Source organism: Sarcophilus harrisii, chromosome 3 (genome assembly GCF_902635505.1).
Source record: "Sarcophilus harrisii chromosome 3, mSarHar1.11, whole genome shotgun sequence".
Classification (NCBI taxonomy): domain Eukaryota; kingdom Metazoa; phylum Chordata; class Mammalia; order Dasyuromorphia; family Dasyuridae; genus Sarcophilus; species Sarcophilus harrisii.
The window spans coordinates 231,741,271-231,761,031 of NC_045428.1; the positions used below are offsets into that span (position 1 = coordinate 231,741,271).

Here is a 19,761-nt window from a genome sequence, read left to right on the forward strand (position 1 = left end):
TTCTTCTATTCATACATCAAAATCATTGGTTTCCAAATAATCCTATTCATTGCTGAAATATCCATAACCAGAGGAGCTATAAAACAGGGAGATGTGTTCTTACCAAAGGCAATCAGCATTGTATTGGAAGATGTCCATTACTTAGAGAATGTGCCACAAAGTTGAAGACAGATTCTCTGAATGTCATTAGGTCATTCAGATGATCAATCTTGTTTGTAGATACTGAGCTGACAGCATCAAATCTTGGAATGTTTCATAACCTCCTGGGAAAAATGTTAGTACTTGAAGGAATTTAGCCTATCCTCCACAGAGGAAAGACTACAGAGGATAACAAATGTCTTATTGCCTTAGGTGGATTGGGTAAATACTCTGGTAAAAGTTGTCCATTAGTATGTATACTTGGACCCACAGGACAGATGGAGTGAGTTAGGCCCAGAGTTGAATAAAAGGCGATTGGTCTGGATTGCCTTTTGAAAATTGCAAGGCTCTTTTAATGACCTGAATACAGGAAATAAGTAAAATATAATTAATGCAACATTATTCCAATAGAACATAAATGTGATTATAACAAAGTCAAAATATGAATGTATTGGAAAAACAAAATATTGGCATGAAAGCTTTGAGAAGGCAAAAGCCATTTCTAATTTTGGATGGCCTAGTCAGAGGAAGATGCACCTGATATGAATCTTGAAGGGTAGGTTTGTGACAGTTGGAAATGTAAGGAAAGTTCAATTTGCCTCCAAAGTATACTGAAGGGAATGAATGAATAGAGGGTTGTATTCAGTGTGATATACAAGTCAAGATAAGCTGTGGACATTTAGAAATTTAGGACTTATGCCCATCAATTGGAGAATGGCTGAATAAATTGTGGTTTATGAATATTATGGAATATTATTCTTCTGTAAGAAATGACCAGCAGGATGATTTCAGAAAGGCCTGGAGAGATTTACATGAACTGATGCTGAGTGAAATGAGCAGGAGCAGGAGATCATTATATACTTCAACAATAATACTATATGATGAACAATTCTGATGGACGTGGCCCTCTTCAACAATGAAATGAACCAAATCAGTTCCAATAGAGCAGTAATGAACTGAACCAGCTACATCCAGTGAAAGAACTCTGGGAGATGACTATGAACCACTACATAAAATTCCCAATCCCTTTATTTTTGTTCGCCTGCATTTTTTATTTCCTTCACAGGCTAATTGTACACTATTTCAAAGTCTGATTCTTTTTGTACAGTAAAATAACTGTTTGGACATAAATACATATAGTGTATTTAACTTATACTTCAACATATTTAACATGTATTGGTCAACCTGCAATTTAGGGGAAGGGGTAAAGGGAAGGAGGAGAAAAATTGCAACAAAAGGATTTGCGATTGTCAATGCTTAAAAAATACCCATGCATATATCTTGTAAATAAAAAGCTAGAATATAATTTAAAAAAAAAATTAGGACTGGAGCTCAAGATCAAAGATAATAGATTTGGAAAACATCTGTTAAATTTGATAGATTCATAATCCTTTCGCCATTTCTGCCTGGACACTTTTCTCCTATGGCTATGTTCTGGTTCTCCTCCTCCCCATCTGACTACATCTTCTTAATCTCCTTCACTGGCTCACTGTTGCTATTCCACCACTGCAATGTGGATGTCCTGTGAGAGATTAGAGCCATTTATCTTCTTCTATATTTTCTTTTGGTTGGTTATCTCATCACTTTCCTTTGATTTTACTATAACTTCTATATAAATAAATCCTAAATCTTTATATCCAATTTTAATCTCTGTGTTGAACTGTAGTCATCTGTTTTCAACTGTCTATACAATTTTCTTTACTGTTCTTCTAGCACTTCAAACCCCAAATTTCCCAAATTCAACTTATCATTTGCTCTTCTTTTTAAGCTATTGAAGCTTCCACCATCCTCCTAGTAAATCAAGTTAATACTTGATCCTTTTTTTAAAATTAAATTTTACTTTTTTATCATTAATCCCTAAATCATCAGCAAATAACAAACACAAACATTTCAACATACAAAAAGAAATAAGAATGAAGTTTGTAGAGGAAATGGAACTTTTGTCTTGAACCAGTTATATAAATTGACATAATTTAACAAGATATTAACAAAATATTTCTATGTCCCTTTGTTTTCAAGTGTGCATTTAATAAAAATTAAAGACACTTTTTGTTTATCATTACCCACCAATCTGCCACACTGACCTCCCCACCCAGAAAAGCCTTTGTTTAAAAAAAAAAAAAAATTGGTATGGTTCGGCAAAATAAATCAACAAATTGGCCATGTCTGAGATTGCATATTTCAGGTCTGCATTTTTCTTCCATTTTCTTTCTGTCAAGAAGTGGGAAGGATATTTAATCTTTTTTAAATTATTATTATTAAAGCTCAAAACATATGCATAGATAATTTTTAACATCCATTCTTACAAAATCTTGTGTTCCAAATTTTCCCTAACTTCCCCCCACCCATTCCCCTAGATGGCAAATAATCCAAGTAATAAACATGGACATCTCTAAAGATATTTTACTGCTCTTTTTTAGCCTTTTTTACTCATACTCTTCTCATTTGTGTACTTGATTACTGGATATTTACTAGTGTTCTTCAGGATAGATTGCTAGAAACTAGAAATAAGGAGACAAGTAAAATGGCTATTCTAATAATTTGATCTGTGGCTATTAAGATCAGGTGTAGGGTAGTGACAGTAGGAATATTTATTTAAAAAAAAAAAAGATGATTTTCTTTCTCCTTTGTGATTTCATCTACTTATATATGTTGTTACAATCTTTATATATAGATGACTCCCAAATCTATATGTCATGTCTTTATCTTGCTCCCGAATACTATTTTTCCATATTCAGTTGTGCTTGTTGGACATCTTCGCCTATCCTCTTTGAACTTTTGTTCCTTTGAAAAATTAGGGCATTCCTAATTTTTCCTAATTCCTTATTTAACATTCCTTTCAGCTCTAAGTCTTCTTATGGTCCTAGACTCTTAATCTAAATATCCTACCAACATCTCAAATTCAATTTATTCATAACTAAATTCTGTATCTTCCTTTCCTAAATATTCTCTTCCCAATTTCTCTTGTTTCTATTGAGGGGATTACCTTCCCTAGGGAAGTCAAGCATTTTTGTAACTTTGAAATCAACCTAGAATCTTTCTCCTTCCATACTTCTAGTCCCCATATCCATCCAGTCAGTTACCACGTGCTCTCAGTTTTATCTCCACAATATTTCTTATATCAATCTATCTTTTCCTTCTCAACCTTTCACATTGCCCACATTGCCTCTCACCTCAACTATAGATGTAATTCCTTCCTCCTTTTACTGCCTCTTACCTCTTTCCTCTTCAATATATCCTTCCCAGAGCTGCAGAGTTGTATTATTTCTCTACTCGACAATATGTCCTTATCTGTTAGTCTTTTCTTTATTTGCCTCTGTTCAAATGCCAATCATCCATTAAACCTGTCTTGATTCCCCTCAGTTTTAAATTGCTCTGTCCTCAGATTTCCTAAGAAACTTTATCTAGGGTCATCTAGGTGGCACAGTGGATAGAGCACCAGTAGTCAGGAGGCCCTTGAGTTCAAATCTGGCCTCAGACACTTAATACTTCCTGGCTGTGTGGTCCTGGGCAAGTCACTTTATCCCCAATTGCCTCAGCAAAAACAAATACAAAAATCTTTATCTGTTCTTTCCCTTTCATGTCTCATTTCTTATTATATTTATTTGTGTACATATTGTATCTCTATAGCAAAATATTTAGTTCTTGAGGTCAGTTTGCCTTTTTTATCCCCACAAGTAAGTAGCACAATGCCATGTATGGAGTAGAAACTTAAATAAATAATGAATTTAACTCAACTGGGAATCTGAGAGAAGTCTAACAACTCTGGCTCTTTTTATAGTTGAATCAAGAAATAAATTTAAGTCTAGAAATTAAAGTCTCTTTGTCTATTAGTTAAATGACAGTCCTGTTAGGATTTAAATAAATTCCTATCCTACTCTTTTTTTTTTTTTTTTAAAGCAAATGAGATAGGGTGAGTTTTAGTTTCAAAGAAAATTATTGAAATGAGGGAACTGATCATTGATTGCATATATTCAGTGACATTTCATTTAAATAAGTGATTTTGTGATAAATTAATCTTCATATCCAAAGAAGAAAGAACAGACTATGCACAGAGAAATCCTAAAGAGATTTATTAAAGAAAATTCTTTGTTGCCAGCACATATCTACAGGAGAATGGAGATAGAATGGGATGTTCCTGAGATCTGTTTCGATCTGTATCTTCACCAGCTATTTGGGAAGTTCAAATTTTGTTTCCTTATTCAGGGGATACCCTTGAAGCTCTCAGGACAGCTGAAGCACACAAAATGGGGTATTTGCATTAGTGTAGTATCACAAAAATGGCTCACCAAGTTTCTCTTTTTATACAAAAAAAGTCCCATTGCCAATAGCATCAGTAATGTTTAAATTTTTTTTTTTTTTGTCATTTTAAGGATGTCAATTTAAGAATGATTGACATAAAAATAGCAGGTTTATGATCAGAAAACATCTCGCTTAATTCTTGCTTATTGTTGTTTGGATGGAGAAATCTGTAATGGGAACTCCTATGCTACAAAAATTTTTTATTGTTTTTATTGAAATAAACATTATCCCAATTTTGAAAAGAGTATATAGATCTGCCCAGTTTTTCCCCAGTGAGGCAAAATAGAAAAATTGAATATTAACTTGCATAGGTGAATAGAAAACAAACAGAAAATTCTTAGAAACTGACTTCTTAATGCATAAGTTTTTTTTTTTTTTTTTTTTTTTAATTTAATAGCCTTTAATTTACAGGATATATGCATGGGTAACTTTACAGCATTAACAATTGCCAAACCTCTTGTTCCAATTTTTCACCTCTTACCCCCCCCCCTCCCTAAATGGCAGGATGACCAGTAGATGTTAAATATATTAAATATAACTTAGATACACAATAAGTATACATGACCAAAACATTATTTTGCTGTACAAAAGAATCAGACTCTGAATTATTGTACAATTAGCTTGTGAAGGAAATCAAAGATGCAGGTGTGCATAAATATAGGGACTGGAATTCAATGTAATGGTTTTAGTCATCTCCCAGAGTTCTTTTTCTGGGTATAGTTAGTTCAGTTCATTACTGCTCCATTAGAAATGATTTGGTTGATCTTGTTGCTGAGGATGGCCTGATCCATCAGGACTAGTCATCATCTAGTATTGTTGTTGAAGTATATAATGATCTCCTGGTCCTGCTCATTTCACTTAGCATCAGTTAGGTTGTAAGTCTCTCAGGCCTTTCTGAAATCATCCTGTTGGTCATTTCTTACAGAACAGTAATATTCCATAATTTTCATATACCACAATTTATTCAGCCATTCTCCAACTGATGGACATCCATTCAGTTTCAGTTTCTAGCCACTACAAAGGGCTGCCACAAACATTCGTGCACATACAGGTCCCTTTCCCTTCTTTATAATCTCTTTGGGATATAATCCCAGTAGTAACACTGCTGGATCAAAGGGTATGCACAGTTTGATAACTTTTTGAGCATAGTTCCAAACTACTCTCCAAAATGGTTGGATTCGTTCACAACTCCACCAACAATGAATCAATGTCCCAGTTTTCCCACATCCCCTCAACAATCATCATTATTTTTTCCTGTCATCTTAGCCAATCTGACAGATGTGTAGTGGTATCTTAGAGTTGTCTTAATTTGCATTTCTCTGATTAATAATGACTTGGAGCATCTTTTCATATGACTAGAAATAGTTTCAATTTCTTCATCTGAGAATTGTCTGTTCATAGCCTTTGACCATTTTCAATTGGAGAATGAGCTTGATTTTTATAAATTAGAGTTAATTCTCTATATATTTTGGAAATGAGGCCTTTATCAGAACCTTTGACTGTAAAAATATTTTCCCAGTTTATTGCTTCCCTTCTAATCTTGTCTGCATTAGTTTTGTTTGTACAAAAACTTTTCAGTTTGGTATAATCGAAATTTTTCTATTTTGTGATCAGTAATGATCTCTAGTTCTGCTTTGGTCATAAAAACCTTCCCTTCCACAGGTCTGAGAGGTAAACTATCCTATGTTCCTCTAATTTATTAATAATTTCATTCTTTATGCCTAGGTCATGAACCCATTTTGACCTTATCTTGGTGTACGGCGTTAAGTATGGATAATGCATAAGTTTTTAACTTCAAGTTCATAAACTTCTTTTCTTAATATTACAATAACTATTTCAATGTAATTGACTTCTTTCATAATTTGTAATCCTGTGTATTTCACGCATTTGAAAGTATCACCTCTGCTAAGGGCTGTCTTTTCTTCCTGTATAAAGTTTCACTTGATCATTGCATCAGTTCCCATGGATTTAAAAATATTTTTAAGTTAATGATTCTCAGATCCACTCATACAACCCTATTCTCTTTTCTAATAGACTTACATTTCCAGCTGCCTCTTTTACATCTCAAACAAGATACCCCATTGACATCTTAAACTCAATAAATCCAAACATGAATTCTTTATCGTACTTCCAAATCCTCCCCTCTTTTTAACTTTCCTATTACTGTCAGGAGTAATACCACACTTCTATTTACCTAGGATGTAAACCTTAGGTATCATCCTCAGCTCTTCTGTCTCCCTCTTTGTCTATAATCTGTTGCCAAGGTCTGTTGATTTTACCTTCAGAACATCTTTGGTATGCTTTCCCTTTCTCCTCTAACATTGTTATCACCCTGGTTCAGATCCTCATTACTTCACACCTTGACTATTGCAATAGCTCTTTGGTGTCCCTGTCTCCTATCTGTCCCTCCCCCCACCCCTTGTGGACCGTCTTCCATGCACCTGCCAAAGTAGCACAGGTCTTAACATTACCTCCTCAATCCCTCCAGTAAATTCCAGTGGCTTCTTATCACTTTCAGCATCAAATATCAAATTTGTCTATTTGGTATTTCAAGACCTTCATAATCTGCTCCCTTCTACCTTTCTAAGTCTTGTACCTTACTGCACTCCATAATCTCTGATTTAGTAATACTGGCTTCTTTGTTATTTGTCAAACAGGACAGCCTGTGAGCTGACTTTGGGTATTATCCTAAGCTATCCCCTATCCCTTGAATTCTGTTCCTCCTCAATTCTACCTTCTGGCTTTTCTTTAAGTTATAGATAAAATCCCATCTTTTATAGGAAGCCTTTCCCAGAACTCCTTAATGTTGATTATGTCTAGTTTATCCTCTGTGTGTATGTGTGCGTATGAATTATCTGTGAGGAGCAGCTAGGTGCCTTAACTAGATAAAGCGCCAAATCCGAGTTCAAATTTGGCCTCAGACATGTACTAGCTGTGTAACCCTTAACAAGTAACTTAATTCTTTGCTTGTTTGCTCCTCTGTAAAATGAGCTAGAGAAGGAAATGGCAAACCACTTCAATATCCTTCCCGAGAAACCCCAAATCAGGTCACAAAGAGTTGTTCAGGACTGAAATGATTGAACTACAGCCACAATTATTTAATATGTATACCTATTCATTTGCATGTTATCTTCTCCGTTAGACTATGAGATACTTAAGCTTAATCTTCTTTTTTCCTTATCAGTATTCCCAGTGCTCAGCACTGTGCCTGATGAATAGTGAGCACTTAATAAATGTTTATTGACTAACATTAGCCTCAGAAGGCTTTTGGCTTCACAAGACTGGCAGATCTGTCTACGAAATACAAAAAAATTTAAGAACCTCTTTTTTGATTACCAAGGAAATTATCTCAGTGCATACTCTTTGGGAGAAGCCAGTTAGAGTCTCTGATCTGAAATGTACAACTTTTACTTAGAATTCTATATGGATGATGATGGGAGTAGGGAATTGCTGGAATTTAATATTAGGGAGAAAAGGCTTCACTGTCAATATAGGTACATGTATTCATATGTACATGCATACATTCACTAACAATGTAATTTTATTTACAGTTATAAAAATCCTAAAAAGTAAACATATCCTTATATATATCCCAAAATGTGAATATCAAAGTATAAGTTGGACATTCTGGAAATACATCATAGCAGTCATAATTCTTTTAACACCAGCAGAAATCTACAAATTTTAAAGTGAGTCAGTGATGAGATAATTATTGCTGTTTTTCACATTGCCATTTGTTTAATCAGCTTCTCATACTATCTCTTTGGAATTAAATGTATCTTTGTATTACAGGGATCAAAGATTTCATGTGTGAACTGTGTGGAAAGACTTTTAGTGAAAGAAATACAATGGAGACCCATAAACTTATTCACACAGGTAAATATTCTATAACATTTCTAATGTTATATGCTAGTAATGTTTCAGCTCATTCAGATGACCTCCTACTAACACTTTAATTAAAAGAATACATTCTTTTCAGAACAAAAAAACAGACAATATTGTTATTTAGAATGTATTAGAATATGTTAGGATTAGATTATATAGTATGCATGTTAAATAAGAAAACAATTTATTATCTACATTTATCTTTAAATCTCTCCCATATTTATGTACTAGCATCATAAATTACTGTATCTTATTATAGTGGAGGAAAAAAAGGCCTAAACATCATATTTTGGGGATTTATTTTCTTACCTATGGTCTTATTTTTAGACATTGATTTTACTGGCTTGTGGTAATGAGCATAACTGAGTAAGCTCTTGTTTTCAAACACTACCAGACTGTCTTTCCCTTTTCCAGTCTTTCTCCCAGACAACTGCCAGAATTATATTCCTAATGCACAGATCTGACTCCCTCATTCTTTTGTTAGGACTCTCAAGAATGTCATTTAAACCCCTTTGCAATCTGTCTCCAACTTACCACTTGACTTTATTTTTTGTTATATCTCTGAATTTCAGTCAAAATAGCTCTTTCTCTGAGTTTGTTTTGCACTTTTTCTTGTCTGTGCTTGTGCAGGCTGAAAATTACTCCTTCCTCTTGGTCTATTTTAATCCTTTCCATTAAAGACCAGATCAGGTGAACATGAAAGTCTTTCCTGAGTCTCACATCTTCCTACTACCCTTCTTCCCCTGCCCCCAGATCTCTCCAACTTCACATTTTCCTAGGGCATTGACTTCTCACTTGCCACCGTAGTAATATGTATCCATATTGTATGCCCAGCTCTTCCCCACCCCAACACCCACCTCCCATTAGATTAAAAGTCAGGAACTGTGTCATTTCATTTTCATTTATCCAGCAAGAATACACTTTATTGAATGTAATTTTCATAGTCCTGTGGTCAGAAAAAAAAAAAAAGAAATTTAATAGTTCTCTTTTTCTGCATTTATTTATAAGATTTTTATGCCCTAGCAGTATTTGTGAAGGTGCCATACAGAACTAAAAATTAGTTATATTCCTTTCTATTTCCATTTACTATTTGCTAGAGGTTGATTGTATTTTTTCTAAAGTTTTATTCATTTAATTTCTTTCTTGTTTATTTTATGATTAGATTTATCCAGCTCTGACAGGGATAAATTGAGGTCCCCCACAATTGTAGTTTTATCATCTATTTTCTCCCATAACTCATTTAATTTTTCTTTTAAGAATTTGGATGCTATGCCATTTAGATGTTCTGCATTGATATTTCTTCATTGTTTTTGAAACTTCTTAATAAAATGTAGTTTTCCTAATTATCTTTTTAACTTAGACTTGGTTTCTTTTTTGTTTGTTTTGCTTTGTCAGATCATGCATGGTTGCTACTGTAGCCTTTTGTACTTCAATCAAAGTATAATAAATTTTTCTCCAGCTTCTTATTTTAAGTCTTACATATGTCTTTTTGTTACATGTGTATATCTTATAAATAACATATTGTTGGAATTCTGGTTTCTAATCCATTCTACTATCCTCTTCTTTAATAAATTTTAGAATTTGTTTGCATTTTGCTTTACTGTTGTATTAGCACACTAATCATATCTATAATTGTATTTTATTTAAAAATTTTCCTTATAAAGTTGGGAAACAATGGACCTGCTCTGTGTGTGAGAAAAAGTATGTCACAGAATACATGCTTCAAAAACACATTCAGCTAACTCATGACAAAGTAGAAGCTCAGAGTTGTCAACTATGTGGAACAAAAGTTTCAACCAGGGCTTCAATGAGTCGGCACATGAGGCGCAAGCACCCAGAGGTAAGTTAATTTTTGCTAGTATAGTGTTTGGTGATGGTAATAGATTATCCACGGACTTCCCTTTGTAGGAACATTATTTTGGCAAAGATCCTTAGCCTAAGGGCCTTATAACCATAGCAGTATGTCTTGTCTCAGTTCTTGTTGAATTGAATTTGGTATGGTGTAACACTTTCATAACTTGAGTTGGACTTTCAAAGAATTCTTTTAGGTAACTATGTTGTTAATCTTATTCAATCACATCCAATTCTTCATGACTTCACGCTGTCCATAAGGTCTTGACAAAGATACCATTTCCTTTCCTAGGAAAGGAAGAAAAAGTTAAGTGATTTACTTGCCCATGGTCATGTAGCTAGTAAGTGTCTGAGTCCAAATTTGAACTCCGGTCTTTTTCACTCTAGCCTTGGAACTAACTCTAGCTACCCTGTTTGCCTCCTTGGCAAACACAGGTTAAGTGACTTGCCCAAGGTCACATGGCTAATAAGTATGACTCCAGATTCGAACTCTATAACATGATTATGTTATTAGGTCATAAATAACTACACATTTCTTTCTCAATATTTGTTAATTTTAATCTAATTTCCATAGTGAAATAACTCATATTAAAGATTTCTTCAGTTAAACTGATTTTATAATCATTATTTCTTAAGATGGTAAAGCCCATTTAACATGACTTTTTCAATGCCACATTATTGCTTTTAATTCTCCTATTTGAGTTATAGCAAATTTGCCTCTCTGGTGTTTTATTATTTATCAAGTTTTTGATTCTTTCATGCGCAGGATAATGGAATTGGAGAATAGTAGACCAAATAGCTAAGGGACTTTGGTTTGAGGTCAGGTTTTAAGAAAAATCAAATAGTGTCTTTTATCTTACATATCCAGAATAGTTTATCTTACATATCCAGAATAGAAGTCAATCCAAAAAATATGTTTCCATATCCATTATTTTATTCTGAATAGCCAAAAAAAAAAAAAGAACATTTCCATATCCAAAGTAGAAAAAGAGATGATTATATTGGAAAACATGAATCTCAATCACATCTAACTCTTCCTTTAAAAATATATATTATAACAAAGTTAGCTTATTGCTTAAAGAACTTCCTAAATACTTCTTTTTCTTTCTAGACTCTTTTGTTCTCTTCTGTGCATTTAAAAAAATATTCAAGTGAAACTTTTTTTCTTTTTCCTTTTTGTCAACCTTTTTAATAGCTTTCCTTCCTCAACTCATCTTCTCCAAATATAAAATGACAAAAACAATTCTCATAACAAATAAGAATAATCAGGCAAAATGAATCCATACATTTGCAATAGTCAAAAACATATGTCTAATTCTACTCTACACCTTGAATCCTTTTCTTAAAAGATAGGCAACATGCTTCCATAGCAGTTCTCTTGAATCATGGCTATTTGATCACACTGATCAGAATTCTTAAGTCTGAAATTTTTTTCTCTCTAAATATGACATTGCTAATGTATAAAATGTTATATAAGTTCATACAGTTCTTCCTAGGTTTTTCTGAAAACATTCACTTCATTATTTCTTATGGTTCAATAATATTCCATTATATATAACCCTTATGTATTCATTCATTCCTTGATGAGCACTTGGTTTCCAGTTTTTTGTCACATACACAAAAAAAAGAGTTGATGTGAATATTTTTGGGCAGAAAAGTCCAATCTTTTTTTCTTGAATCTTTGAGTATAGACCTAATAATTATGGGGTCCAAAGGTTTATGGTTTAGTGACTTTTGAGCAATGGCTTTCTATAATTCACAGATCCGCTAACAGTATACTAGAGTGGCTTTTCCCCACATTCTCTCTGAATAAGTCCCATTTTTCTTTCTGTCATTTATGACAATATAAAAGAGAAGTTCAGGGTTATTTTAATTTGTATTTCTTTAATTGGCGATTTTGAACATTTTTAAACATATTAATTACTTGGATTTTTTTCCTTTGAGAATTTCTTCTTCATATCCTTTCATAACTTCCCTCTGGACTATGCCACTTCTGGCTGTATTTCAGACTTTCTAGATTTCAATATGCCTCATCTGTAATCCCATCCTGGAACATCCCTTTACTCTGCCAGCCCCCTTTTCCTGTTGGTGAGTTCTTCCATTTTGTGGAAGTTGTAGGCCAGCCAGCCTTCATTCCCCTCCCAGATGTGCTTCTGACTCTCCAGAATCAGTCAGTCCTCATCATTGTGCCTCCTCTGGAACATTCATCATCCCCTGGGGCCTTCTCAGCCTGGAACATCTCTCTGGTATGCCATCCCTTTCTCCTATTGGTGAGTTCTTGCTGGAGTCTCCAGGGATTTTTTGGAAAATCCCAGGCTGGCCAGCCTTCATTCCTCTCCTACTGTGCTTTTGATTTTCTGGACTTCAGCATCATGATTTATCAGCATTCCCACCCTGGAATATCCATCTTCTCCTGCATTCTTCTCGCCTTGGAACATTCCTCTGCTATGCAGAGCTCTTTCTTCCATTGGTAGAAATGACCTGGCAGGCCTAGACTAGATAAACTTCATTGCTCTTCTACTTTTCAGACTTCATCACCATGCCTCATTCACATTCTCACCCTGCAACATCCCTTATCTTCTGTAGCCTTTTCACCCTGGAACATCCTTCTGATATGCTGGTGCCTTTCTTGGCATTTTGTCCTGGGACTTGCATTTTGTGGATAGGCTTAAACTATTGTCCTTTTGACTTTTTTGGACATCAACACTGATTTTTCTTCATTCCCCATTTTTGCAAATCTCTCGTTCCCTACAGCCTTTTCAACCCAGAACATCCTTCTACAATACCGGCTCTCTTCTCCTATTGGTGAGTTCTTTCTGGGACGTCCATTTTTTGTAGGTGCCCAGGCTGCACTTAACTCCCCTCTTACCTGAGCTTTTGACTTTCTAGATTTCAATACTATGTTCCTGATTCAGGTACCTTCCCACTGTCATACTTTCCATCTTTTTTTTTTTTTTTTTAATGTTCTTTAGACTAAGCTCCTTGAGGGCAGGGATTGTCTCTCTTTAGTTGTATCTATATCCTTAACACTTAGTACAGTGCATGGTACATAGTAAGTGTTTAATAAATGATTGTTACCTTGCCTTGCCTATTGGAAATTGCTCTCATTATATATTTATATCAAACATTTATTAGAGAAGTTTACTCCAAAGATTTTTTTTTCTCAATTCATTGTTTACTTTCTAATTTTAACTGCCTTAATTTTGTTTGTATAAAACCTTTTCAATTTTATGTAATCAAAACTATCTATTTTTATCTTCTATGATTTTATCTATCTCTAGTATGGTTTTAAACTCTTTCTTTCTTTATGAAAATTGGCTATTTAAAGGAGCCTTGCCTTCACTTTTTGTCTTTTTGTTATACACACACACACACACACACACACACACACACATACTTGAATATTTTGAAAAGTTTGAATTTTTGTGTAATCATTTTTCTTCAAATGAAATATTTATCAGCTACATCTCTTGTGCTAGACATTACAGATTACCACACATAATGGAGTTGCTCTAAACTCAAATGAAAATACACTGATAGTAAGTTTTTAAAAAGAGGTAGGGTACTTTTAATATCAAATATTTTCTTCCTTTCCAACCTCCTAATCTATCTAATGTCTCAGGTTTATTTTTGTTGTTGTTGTTTTGTTTTTTATTTTTCTTTTTGCTCAGCTCTATTATCCAAGCATTTAATAAAATTTGTAGTTTAACCACATCCTTTCCTTCTTTTTCTTCTTCTGACTAATGATCTTTAGGCCGTTTTATTGCCTCTTTGTACTGTCACCAACGATAAAATAAAAAAGAAAGAAAAGGAAATTATAACAGGTGTTATTTCAGTTATAATGAAGCATTATTTCCCCTATATTTTCACATGCCTAAATTTACTTAATAAGCTGGTTCCTTAAATTCAATGACTTATAAAGCTTACTGTTTTTATTTTTTCACTGTAGGTCCTCTCAGTTAGGATTGATGATTTGGATCACCTCCCAGAAACAACCACCATTGATGCCTCTTCAATTGGTATAGTTCAGGTAATTCAAAGGAGACTTATTCAAATATATAGCCCACTATCTAAAAATTTCTTTTTGCTTTAGCACATTATTAGGGAAATTTATGACCCAGTAGCAAAGTGGGCTGATCACTTAGTAAGAGTGATAACTGATGGGTATATTGTTTTTGGTTTCTATATAATGCCAAGAGATTTAGAAAAAAGGTTGGAGAGCCATTGTGTATTTATGGGAGAACACAAACAAGAGTCATATAAAATATAAGTAACAAAAGAAGATCCCCAGATGCATCAATTGATTATTACTTTGAACAACTAATACAAGTACTAGTACTTTAATCACTTAGACTAAGCACTTAATTTAATAAATAGAATCTGAAAGCTAATCATTGAGTATTTGGATTTTTCCTTTATATGGATATTATGGCTGTTTTGTGGTTTTTTATTTCTTGTATGATCCTACCAAAATGACCCTCCTGACTACTAAAATTGCTATTTTTCTATAGCCTGAACTTGCTCTGGACCAGGGAGAATTACCAGAAGGAAAACATATAAAAGTTGCCAAACGAAGTCACAAACGAAAGCAAAAATCAGATGAAGAGGAAGAAGCACTGGTATCTGAGGATCCTGCATTCAGTGAATATACAGAAAAAGAAGCTGAATTCACAGGGAATGTGGGAGATGAAACAAATTCTGCTGTACAAAGCATTCAGCAGGTCAGTACAGTCAGTCCTTTATTCTGAGAGTAAAGTAAAGGCAGCACCCCCAGTCTAGGCAATAGTATTGGGATCTTGAAAACCAAAGACCTATTTTATAGAAATATAAGGAATTTTAAAAAATAATGGGGCTAGATAATTTTTAAAAAAATTTTCTTGTACCAGAATCTTTTGATTAGTGGTACCCTTCACCGAGAGAGAGAGAGAGAGAGAATATCTGTGTGTGTGTGTGTGTGTGTGTGTGTGTTTTCTAGGATATCAGAATACCTCTTCTTTGTTAACTAGATTTTAAGTTTCTTTATCCCATTACTGCATTTTTCTTACTGGTTAGCTGTTAGTAAATCTTATTATAGACCTTCTAGCCTTATATCTTCAGAATGTGAATTTTAAATCACCAATGAGAAATTTATCTTGAGTACTGAAGTAGACTGAGAGCTTTGCTCCTCTGTCCTTTTTCAAGGTTGGTTCTCTTAATTTTCTTTCTGATTGTTAATTAAGAATTTGTGTGTTTCTCAACTTTATCTGTCTCTATGTCCTTTTATTTTGCCTGAATCTCTTCTAGCACTAAATCAATCTTTCATGAAAATACTCCTATTATTTCAAGACAAGAAGCTTTATTTACACCTTGCCCATTCCCATTTCATTATTTTAACTTAACCATAGTGATATAGGAAATGTTTTGAATTATGAATAACTACTAATCATAAATATATGATTTTATGTGATTTTTTTTCCTAGGTGGTGGTGACCCTGGGTGATCCAAATGTCACAACGCCATCGAGTTCAGTTGGTTTGACCAACATTACTGTTACTCCCATTACCACTGCAGCTGGAACCCAGTTTACAAACCTTCAGCCAGTGGCCGTTGGCCATCTTACCACCCCAGAACGCCAGTTACAACTTGAAAACTCCATTCTGACAGTGACATTTGATACTGTCAGTGGGTCTGCCATGTTGCACAATCGCCAAAATGACATTCAGCTTCATTCACAGTCGGAAACCTCTAATCCACAGTCTGTGGCCCATTTTATCAATCTAACCACCCTTGTCAATTCCATTACTCCCCTGGGAAACCAGTTAAGTGAACAGCATCCTCTAACCTGGAGGGCAGTGCCTCAGACTGATGTTCTACAGCCTCAGCAACAGCAAGTACAGCCACAGACAGGACAGTCACAAGTTCAGACTGAGCAACAACAGCAGATGTACAGTTATTAAGTTATATTACGAAAACTGTAAGGAATAAAAAGCATTTTGAAAATTTTGAGATTTGTTGTTATATACCAAACTAAGAGTAAAAAAATTCCAACGATTTCATTGATCACAATGTAAATGAAAACTAACCTGTGCAAAACTGTCTCTATTCCCCATATCCATGTGTTAAATTTTGTCAACCTAAACTTGAGAGGTGGCCAACTTTTAGTTAAGTTCAGATCACAATACACTATATAAGGTAAGGAAGTCATAAATACTAAATATGCTTTTTAATCTTTCTATTTTAAAACAAAAAACTTCATTAATTTTCTTGAGATGGAGAATGGGAAACTTAAGTCTCAAGAAAAGTAAAATACTCAGACTAAATGGCATTTTGTTTCCTTTTTCAAAATTGTCATCTTACAAAGCACATATTAAAAAAACATAGTTAAAAATAGAAGTGTGATAGAAATTTGTTTTGCAGTTATAAAACAAATGTTAAACCAGTTTCCTTAATTTTGGAAGCCATTTAAGTAAGCAAAAAGTTAACACTGTCCTCTTAGAATTTTCATCTAACTAAATTTCTTGCAACTATGTACTAAAACCAAATGTGAAATAATATATTTAATGGCTTGTTCAAGAAATATTTCAAGTTGAAAAGTTGTCACAATGAACAAATCTATAATGTGAATTTTAAAATTTATACATCAAAATATCTTCAATAACTTGCCATTTTAGTTGTTTCTTTCTTTTTATTCCTGGAAAGACACTGTATATTTAGGAGTCTGTTCTGATCAATTTTGTCTTTCTAACCTTATAAAGTAATTTGCACTGAATAATTATCAGTGGCCCCATTTACACAGCTATTCAGATATTTGGGGACATTTCTGTGATATAAAAAAGCAAGTCAAAAAATGCTATCATTTTAAGGATCTACTTTGCAAAAACCTCAGGATCCTTTAATATCTAATATCCTAAGACTAATATCAATAGAGGGGAAGAGCAATTAAAATATTCATATATATTTCTTTTATTTATATTTCAATTTCAAAGGTTAAATTTTTGCTAGCTAGCAATTTTATCAATATAAAATTGTTGACTGATACATTGTGAAATTAAAATGTATTTGTGAAATTCAGAGGCATTATAATTTAGTGAAAGGCAAAAGAGGTTAACTTTAGTAATGATTAAAATTTATAATGGAAATATAATTGGGGCCTTAATCAGTGTGCTCATTTGTCCTTCCTTGCAATCTTACATACATACATACATACATATACATATATATGTATATGTAGGCATACCTTACACATGTCTGCAGATATGTATATCTATCTGTGTATACATACATATAGACATACACACAGACATGAGATGATGCTTAAAGTTCATTCATTGTGCCCCTTGGTAACTTCTATAGCAAGGAACAAAAAACTCCTGGGATTTTGTTTTTTAGGACAATAGAGTATCAAATGACCAGTCTCCCAAAATAAGTGTTATAAGGAAATTTTTTCCCCCAAATTTATCTCTTCTGAACTTTCTAAACACTGTTGGGAAGAAAATTTAACTTGTATTACCTGTTAACTATTGTGTTTGGTGTAAATGTTTAAGAGGACTACATTGAAGAAACAGATTTTAGGTGATTAGTGAAAAATAAAGCCCTGTATTAATGTTGTTCTTGTCAATGAGGCTTACTGTAAGAATGCCAGTTCATTAGTATTTAATTTTAATCAAAATTGTAGAAGTTTTCTGACACAATGTGATTTGCTTTGTGAAATACATTGTTTTCATAAAAAATGGGAATAGTTTTCCAACAGAATCAAAAAGCTAAAAGGAATCTTCTGAACCCCACCTCCTTTGTTGAATTGCTCTAAAATCTACATCTCTTTAGTTAGATGTTTATAATAGAAGTTTGTTAGGATCAGTCAAACAAAATCAAGCATATAGTGACAATAGGCTAAAATTAATATGGGGAGATAGATTCATGTTTAAAGCAGAATATTTTTTAGTATTGTAGTCTACTGGTTTCCAAATTTAGATCTTTGAAGTCCAGGGTTGCAATAAAAAAAAAAAAATGGCAATGGCAGACATTTTATTTTTCAAACTGTATTTTTTGCTGGATGAATGGATGTGTATATGGCGCAAACATACATATTTTATAACAAAACTGTCCAGTACTGCAAGCACAGCAATTTCAAGCTAAGACTTTTGTGTAGTGTTTTATTGTTTCTTCTTTATTAAATACAACTGACATATTCCAAGTACAGGTAGTCTGGAATTACAGGCTATCAGGAATTTTTAAGCTCTCCAGATTTCTTGAGTAACTGAAAATCACTGACAATAAACTTTAAAAATGATCTAGTAAGAAGAAAACTAGGTTGGCTCATAATTGAAATAACTCAAAGCAACAAAGTTTTTCAGTCTTCCCCATGAAACAAAGACTTTTAAAATCACCACCTTAATTTTTCCCAAGGAAGTTTTTCTCTGCCTAAAGTGTCCTAATGTTTGAAAGAACCTAATTTATATTTTGTGGCCATGCTATGCCTCTCCTACTTTTTTTAAAGTCCATAATATAGTATTTCCATGCATGAGGACTCTTAGTGAAATTCAGATTACCCAAGTTTCCTTCCAAAGTATAAATGTGTACTTTGACTTAAAGAATTCAGTATTGGAGGCAAAGTAGACATCTTACAGTAATTATATCTGTGAATTTGCATATCAGAAAATGCATAGCAAAAGTACTACTCAGCCAAAAGTGATATACTGTATATTGTTCTGTATATATATGATTGTTTATTGACAGAAAGTATTCTATTTAATTTAAAAAGGAAAAAAAAAGCATATTCCATGGTGCACAGATCTAGCTGCAAAGGAAAAAAATAAAGTAGAAATTTTTGTGTCATCTAGTCCTGTGAAGACATCTTAGTTATGAATTAATAAATCATTAAGGACCTATTTTTGCCTGTGAATTCCTTTTAAATTTACTTCTATATAGTTGTATGCAATATGGCAATGTAAATCTTATAAAAACGTAACACAGGGTACAATAATAATTGTTAAAATATTATGTGCTGCATGTTGAAAGGAGAAGAAAAATGATGCCTCTCAAGAGACCATGGTTTGTGATATTTTCTCTCAGGAAAATGTACTGTAATTAAGTGCCATTACACTGTATCTAATATTAAACTGTTTTGGAGAAGTCCAGGTATGGAAAGTATATTTCATATACATAACACTTTTCTTTCCATCTGTTCAGAGTATCCAAAGGCTTTACATCTAAATTACATATTGGTGACTTTTACTGGACTTTTTAAAAAAAGGTATTTAAGACTGTTTTGAGAGATTGCCTCTATTTCCATTCAGTTTTTTTTTTTAAATGTTGATCAAATAAAAGGTGCTGTACTATCTACCTTTAAATTAGTGGACTCTGCTAAACTTCTCATCTTAAAAAGTAGACACTATGTTTATGGGTGTATAATTGGTCCATGGCAATAACTTACTATTATATCATTTTATGAATTCTTCTAAAAAGCTCTTTATTTGAAATATACTAATCACTGAGGTGCTAATGAGCTTCATAAAGAGCAATAAGATACATGCAGTATTTTTGAGAAAGCATGGACCAAAAAGACTAACTACAAATTTGAACCAACAGATTTGGGTAGCAAAAAAA

At 33.3% G+C, this 19,761-nt stretch overlaps 1 protein-coding gene across 3 annotated transcripts in view; it reads left to right on the forward strand.

Annotated features, from left to right (window-relative positions):
* The window catches only part of PRDM15 (PR/SET domain 15), a 149,034-nt gene extending 129,746 nt beyond the window's left edge, over window positions 1-19,288 (forward strand). For 2 of the 3 annotated variants that reach the window (XM_031959188.1, XM_031959186.1), the window contains 5 exons: window positions 8,233-8,316; window positions 9,990-10,165; window positions 14,126-14,206; window positions 14,688-14,897; window positions 15,636-19,288. In XM_031959188.1, coding sequence (XP_031815048.1) covers window positions 8,233-8,316; window positions 9,990-10,165; window positions 14,126-14,206; window positions 14,688-14,897; window positions 15,636-16,112 — 1,028 coding nt within the window. In that variant the 3' untranslated portion in view covers window positions 16,113-19,288. The remainder of the gene's footprint in view (window positions 1-8,232; window positions 8,317-9,989; window positions 10,166-14,125; window positions 14,207-14,687; window positions 14,898-15,635) is intronic. The other variant, XM_031959187.1, reaches the window with a different exon arrangement.
* Window positions 19,289-19,761: the final 473 nt, after the last annotated feature.